Source organism: Aegilops tauschii, chromosome 2 (assembly GCF_002575655.3).
Source record: "Aegilops tauschii subsp. strangulata cultivar AL8/78 chromosome 2, Aet v6.0, whole genome shotgun sequence".
Lineage (NCBI taxonomy): Eukaryota > Viridiplantae > Streptophyta > Magnoliopsida > Poales > Poaceae > Aegilops > Aegilops tauschii.
In genome coordinates this window covers 6,950,183-6,957,545 of record NC_053036.3, presented here as the reverse complement: position 1 = coordinate 6,957,545, position 7,363 = coordinate 6,950,183, and the positions used below count along the sequence as shown (strand labels likewise).

The following is a 7,363-nucleotide window of genomic DNA, read 5'->3' as shown; positions in this document are numbered from 1 at the left end:
CGTATAGTCTATTTCCGCTGCCACACTATATTAAGCCTCTGTTACAAGTGTTCAAATCCCGGTGCTCGCATTTATCCTGTATTTATTCAGGATTTGCGGCGATACGCACGCTTTCAGTGGGAGGAGACGTTCTCGTCGACTACGATGACTTCGTAAAATCTGAAGATGATATGCCGGCTCAACCTCTCGGAGGTGCTCATAGGGGTAGGGTATGCGTGTGTGCGTTCATAGGGGTGAGTGTATGCACGTTTATATGAGCGCTTGCGTCTCTACTGTGTTCAAAAAATATCAAACCCTCCGCTAATACCAAGCCCAACTTTGCTCTATACTCACATTATACACACAGTACAATTATTGCATTTTTTGTCACGAAAAAGGGGTCCTCCTGTGGTTATATGTGCATGGACTAATTCCGATAGAGATTGTTTCTCATATGTATTTCATCAATTTTGATTGGAATATTTGGATCAATGCTAAATAGGAATACAACCAAACAAGTACTACTTAAACAAGTCATACTAATGTGAAAAATTAAAAACAAACACATGCATATATGCATCGTGGATATGATATGGATAACTTTTTACTAGATCTGAAATGGATGATGAGGAGCTGTACAACACTAGTGCACACGTACCCCCAAGGTGCTAATAGTTTATGTGTTTGTATTGATCGGTTAGCCCATAATAGTTCATCTACAATTGAAAAAAACATCAACAAAGGAATGAAAAAAAAACTCGCATGAGCAACCAACATCTATCTAGCTATGACATCGCGCTTTATTACTCTTTTACGTTTTCACATGTCTAGGGTTAATGTACAAATCAACATAATCTCTGCGAGTGTGCATAGGCATTATTTAGCCATGCATGTGATGTTCATTGAAACATGTGTTGGTTGCCAAAGGTTTGGGAGACGTTGTTGATGCCTGAGTAGACCTGCATCTGGGTGAGTATGTGCTCAAAGTTGTCATTAGACTTCTCAATTGGGTGCGTGTGGGTGCCCTCGTATGTCGTTACCACCACACCTTCGTCCCGCGATAGCCGCTGCACCTGCTTCTTCACGTTGCATCCTTGGTGCGTGCACCGGTAGTAGCTCCTGCATGTAACAAACAAGTTAGTACTTTATAAAAGGCTATTGTGCTATAGGGATCATAAGAACAACAACAAAGCCTTCTAGCAATAAGTTTGGGGGGGGGGGGGGGGGGGGGTAGACTAGACTTAATTAGAGTAGGGAGATCCTACATAGATACGTATAAGAAACTAGTTAGGCTACATGTTAAAAGTCCTGCATGGATGATCTACAAAGGAGCTTTCCACGTATGCTTGTTGTATTTTGTCTCAGCAGTTTGTCCTACAATTGTATATATTTTGCAATCTTTGTTCCACACTTGCATTCCTCTCGAACTCTTGTGCTCTTTTTCTTCCAATGTTATTCAGTTTTACAATCCATTGAGGTTCACAAAAGTTACCAAGCATTATCAATCGGTATATGTTCTTAGATATATGACTAATAAATGATTAAACTAGTAGCAAAATGATTTCATCATTTGTTGCTTTAGTCCCTTCCAATTCAATTGACATTAATATACTTTCTATGTTGGGATGGTTCATAACTGTTCATGAGATTACCGTGATGTGCCATATCACCAATTTTTTAAGATCTAATTGTTCTGGAAAAAGCCTATATCACAATGGTAAATCGTTGTTCTTAAGGATTGAAGTATAATAAATATTTGGTAGTTGTCATTTGATCTCATTTTTTGGTCTGCCATAAATATTTGTTACTTTAAGTATTATATTATTTTTGAAAGTGTATAGATTTAATTAAGACATGCATCAACATACACATAAGTCATCTATTTCTTGCGCTGATGTTAGCGGAGACTATCTATCTATCTATCTATCTATCTATCTATCTATCTATCTATCTATTATGTTATTATTAAAAGAAGAGGAAAATAAGCCACCATCTTCGTCCAGATAGGCTAAACTAGTCCTTCCATTATATGTGGTAATGTCTTTGGTCTAAAGTCAGTTAACAATTAAACATACATATCAATATCTCATAAAGGTTGTTATATCAAAGCAATCACAAATCAGCACATTGTGTATGACAACGGTAGAACATGGATAACATCACCTCTAACATCAGCAAGAATTTGAATTGACAATGACTTGGGAATTAATTGGACAATGGTTTGCTCGGATCTGTCTTTGGTGGATTTGCTCGGATCTGTTCGTCGTTCGTCTTCGTTCGTGTGTTTTCAGGTTGGATCCTTTTGATCTACACTCTTCATCCGCGGCGGTTGCTGTTCTGGTGCGTTGGTTCTACGGAGCCTTAGCACGACGACTTCTCGACTGTCTACTACAACAAGGTTTGCCCGGCTCCGGCGAGGGAGGGGCGATGACAGCGGCGCGCCTTCGGCTCGCTTCAGTGCTTGTAGTCGTCGCTAGGTGGTCTACGGATCTGGATGTAATTTTTATTATTTCTAGTGTTCGTTGTACTACCATGATTGAAGATGAATAGATTGGACAATGGTTTACATACGAATAATAATTGGACAATGGTTTACATACGAATCAGACTATGATGTGCATGCATTATTTCTAATCAACTATACAATATGACCCTTTCTACTATACTACAATTTATTTTAGCAAGTATATAAGTTAATCATTGATAGATGTTTATTGTGCTATTCTCTCAGTTCATGCAAAACAATAGGTAAAGATATATGACTATTAGTATTAGGGTTACAAATAGCTAAATTTAAGAATGAACTTCTTGACAGAAGAGTAGTATATATAAATAGTAGGTAAAGATATAGAACTCTTTTCACATACATAGTTTGATCAGAAATAAAACATAGCCAAATTTGATATTCGTACTACATTATTATGGTGACATATAGCTAAACACATTTAATTGTTTACTCAGAGTGATTGGGTCTATACGTACAATTAATCTGAAAATGAAAATGTAGAACCAATTTTTAAAAAACTATTTGATTTCCATTTGGTATCATGTAGTTTGCAATGATAGAGGACCAACACCAAACACAACATGTCTTAGATATCTCAATATGCATGGATTAGTTTGGTCAGAAATAAAATAGAGCCAATTGATTTTCGTACTCCATTATTATGGTCACAAATGGGTAAACCAATATTTTTTTTACCAAAACAAATGGATTTATATGTAAAATCAAACTAAACTGAAAATGTAGAATAGAACTAAAATAAACTATTTGAATTACATCTGGTATCATGTAGTTTGCAGTGACAGAGGACCAACAACAAACTCATCATGTTTTAGATGTGTCAATATGTATGGATTAGTTAGAAGGATCAACATGCATGGATTTAACTAAGGTATATATGCTTGAATTGCATGTCATTTGCAGAGTTCACGACAGTTGTAATTAACAATAAAATAGTACATTTTCTTGTACTAGACCTGGAAGCTAAATATTATTGTTCTGCAACATAAAGTTTGGAAGTCAAGTATGTAGTAAAGTTGTCTCGGTTATGTTGAAAAACATTAGTCACATACTATGAAGCAAAGGGAAGAAATATGTTATAGAAAATTTTCACAAAAATATAACTGCTAATTATACTCAAACCAATTGATTCCCATTCAATACCATGGAGTATGTAGTGACCGAGGATTAACATCAAGCAGTTACACACCAAGCAGCACACATCTGATGTATTGACATTCTTGGATTTGTTAAATGTATAAACCTTAGTGAATTCAATTATATGGAAATTAAGTTTTAATCAAGTATAAAAGAGTCAAGCTTGGTAATGTTTGAATTGTCAGTCACTTTCAAAGTTCATGGCAAATTGGAGCTGAGACTGAAAGAGTAGATTTTGAAGAATCCAGTAGTGTATGCGTATACGAGGACTACGTGCAAGACATGGAAAGAGTTAGATTGTTTTGAATGTGTGATATATATGTAAGTGGCATATCATACGAATGAAGCTAAATACTATTGTGTAAAGATTGAAATGAACAAATCATGTTGAGTATATGATAGTTTTTTTGGTTATGCTATAAATGTGTGTCAGGATAGCAGAAGCTGCGTGAAATGAAATTGCCTATTATATATAGAAATTCCCACTCAATATGAACTGATAATTATATTTGTTTCTAGGAAACCTATAGGAGAGGCCATCAGATATACTAATTATGAACTTAGGTTCTAGTACATGTGCGTCTTCGCCGACATGATGACACCGAAGATCTACCACTCACCATGTGACTTATTCTTGCTTCCTTATTGATAACTACGTTAACATAGATGAGCAATTGAAAAAAATTAAAAAAAATAATGTCCATCATGAGAGAAAAGAAAATATGATAAGAGGGGCTGAGAGAGAATATTGATAAAAAATGTAGCAAGCAACAAATCATGTAAAGTATATAGCAAAGTCATTTTAATTATCCTTAAAATGTAAGTCAATGCATTGTAATTAGCATTAGTGTCTAAAAATATCAACAATATATCACACTGTCATATATTTTGCTTGAGAGGAATCCTGGTGTGGCTGCACTTTTCTAACATCAGAGCAGCGATTAACGTATATAAGGCTTTTATATAAAAATAGAATAATTTTATTCTTCACTATTTTTTCCATAGCACCATCATTTACAGTTTCATGTATGATAATTTCTAACATCAGAGCAATCCATGTATGCAAGAAATCTAGCTAGCCGCGCAAATGCGCGGATCACTCCGCTAGTTGCCTAGTACTAATAATATATGCATAACTCAGGGCCCTAGAGGGGAAAAGGCCAGACAGCGTCTGTAGTCGGTAATCCCAGAGAGACAGTCTTTTGTGCTCCAGGTGGCATGCTAATATGGTGACTTAATTACAGGATAATCTATAGACACAAGGATTAGATAATGTGGAGCGTTCAATCCACCTCTAACTGGTGGTTCAAATTATTCCTAGTCAAATACGATCACCATCAGCTCTCTATTTATTGGCGATGCCCATCAAAATCACGTGGAACTTAGCTAGCTTTTTCGCCTAGACTAGATGATGAGGATGAGACATGTCGTTATCCCATGTAGGCAACCACTACCAGAGCTTGGAAGATTCACTGGGACTCCATCTCACCTACTTTCTTCTTCATGCCCATCAAAAACATGAAATGAAATTGCACGCCAAACAAATGGAAAAAGGAACCCAAAAGGAGAAACAATCAACAGGAGTCCCAAATAGCATCCAGAAGTATATCAAGCATCAAAACAATCTGATCATCAGTCAGGATCAGCAAGTCAAGGTGTCATATGAGAAATTAGGGCACGGGTTTACGAACCTGGGGAAGTTGTTGTTCTTGACGGCCTTCTGCCCGTACTTCCTCCACCGGTAGCCGTCGTCGAGGATGTCGACCTGGCTGCGCGTCTGGAACGCGAACCGAGGCCGCCGCTCCCTTTTCTCGCCTTTCTTCCTCCCGACAACGACGTCCGCCTCGCCGACGCCCTGTGAACTACTTCCCGCACCATCATCACCACCACCATCCTTTGAGTTGGAGGGCTCCTCCTGCTTGGCCCCCGGGAAGAGGCCTTGGTTCAAGCCGCCGCCCCCGCTGGAGTTATTGCCAGCTGCTTGACCATGGTGATGGAGATGGTCATGGCTGCTCGCTCCTGCCACGAAGTGGTATGAATTGGAGGTGGAAGATGAGGGCTGCGTCCCAAAGAGAATGGGGTAATTCTCCATGGCCGTGCTATGTTGAGCTCAAGCTAGAGGTAGAGAGAGAGAGAGAGAGAGAGAGAGAGAGAGAGAGAGAGAGAGAGAGAGAGAGAGAGAGGGGAAGTAGCTGAAAAGAGTTTCACAAGTTACACCCAGGGTTATATAGTAGGCTAGGATAATCGTGCCTCACTTTGACCCGTAGTCTGCTGAAGGCGGCTTCCTCGATCTGCCTTACATATACCACGGATCACATGCATGCGTCATGAGAGAGGGAGGGAGAGAGAGAGAGAGAGAGAGAGAGAGAGAGAGAGAGACAGAGAGAGAGAGAGAGAGGATTCCTGGAGCTGGGGGTTGTCGTAGAGGACACGCAGATGGATGGACAAGGCCGGAATGGTAAAAAGACTGTTTGCATGGTGGGATCGATAGCGAATGCGCACGAGTGCCATCCTCGATTTGACCATTCCCGTGATATTGTTGAAGCGCCGGACCAGAGACGAACCTTCCCCTTTTTTTTGTTTATTATGTGCGTGTGTAGGAATTATTAATAGCGTTGCAGATTGGTCGTCAAGCTCAGGTCATTGTGTGTTGAAATGTATTCCACCAACTCGTGAAAAGGAATAAAGCTAGAAAATATAGGCGCCCTGCAGTGGGTGTGGGGGCAGCTGAAAAATCAAAGGGCCTAGAAGCTCCAAAATAGTCTTGAACCACGTGCGTTGCGTGATGTGCTCTAATTTCTAGGATTTTTCACTGTGGGGTCAGCTTGATTAGTTAGCTTAATCACGCATCTGATAAAAAAAGTCATGTTCTAACTTTTGGAAGCATGATTTTTTTTGTATACAGAACATAACAATCACTCTTAATATTTATGTAGCAACTAGTTGCCCTAGCTTGATAATTAAATTGGAGAATAAGCCCGGTTTACTTGAACTTTAATACTCCCTCAATCCATAGTACTACCTCCGTCCTGGTTTATTAGCCCCCTTTTATTCTGTACCAAATTTTGACCTTAAATTTAACTAACAAAATAATAATGCATGTCACAAAAATAATATAATTAGAAACTATGCTTAAATATGAATCCAACTATGTAACTTTTGGTGGCATGCATTAATATTTTGTTTGTTAAATCTCTAGTCAAAATTTGACATAAAATACAAAGAGGATATATAAACCGGGATGGAGGTAGTACTTGTCGATGGTTTAGTACAATTAAAGTTTATTGGAGGGAGTAGCTAGGTTATAGCAACACCATGCTTGACTGACAAGGCAAGGCACTATCTACTATATTAAACTAGACTTTACCCTTCAGGATATCGTTGCAATATATTCCAATTCTATTTGATTGGATGGATTATAGATATTTTGATCAATAATATGTGAACTAAAATTTAAAATACATATGCTTTACTATTTACTTATTGAGGTGACATTTTTTCATGCATGTCTGCACGTTTAGGTGGCTTTTTGCCATGCATGTTTGCATGTTGATGTCACATGTGTGCTTGTTGAGATAAATAGCTTAGTGGGGATCACCTACTTAGTTATGTAGGATTACTAAAACAAGAGCCAAACGAGTCACCACTTTCTTCCATGCAGACTGAATAATCTGCATAAATAATTATATGGTGGATCATAATTATAATTGATGATATTTAAAA

The 7,363-nt window shown here is 38.2% G+C and overlaps 1 protein-coding gene across 1 annotated transcript; it reads right to left on the bottom strand.

The window, feature by feature from the left end:
- Window positions 1-761: 761 nt before the first annotated feature.
- Window positions 762-5,828, bottom strand: LOC109751228 (uncharacterized). The gene is made up of 2 exons (XM_020310116.4): window positions 5,332-5,828; window positions 762-1,098 (listed from the first exon to the last, which is right to left on the bottom strand). The coding sequence occupies exons 1-2, from the start codon at window positions 5,730-5,732 to the stop codon at window positions 879-881; spliced, it is 621 nt and encodes a 206-aa protein (XP_020165705.1). The 5' UTR covers window positions 5,733-5,828; the 3' UTR covers window positions 762-878.
- Window positions 5,829-7,363: the final 1,535 nt, after the last annotated feature.

What these genes read in the sequence shown, in the direction of transcription:
- LOC109751228 (XM_020310116.4), bottom strand. Translation starts at nt 5,732, where the DNA reads ATGGAGAATTACCCCATTCTCTTTGGGACGCAGCCCTCATCTTCCACC. An exon ending in AAGAACAACAACTTCCCCAG is followed by an intron (nt 1,099 to 5,331) that starts GTTCGTAAACCC and finishes TGTTACATGCAG; the next exon opens with GAGCTACTACCGGTGCACGC.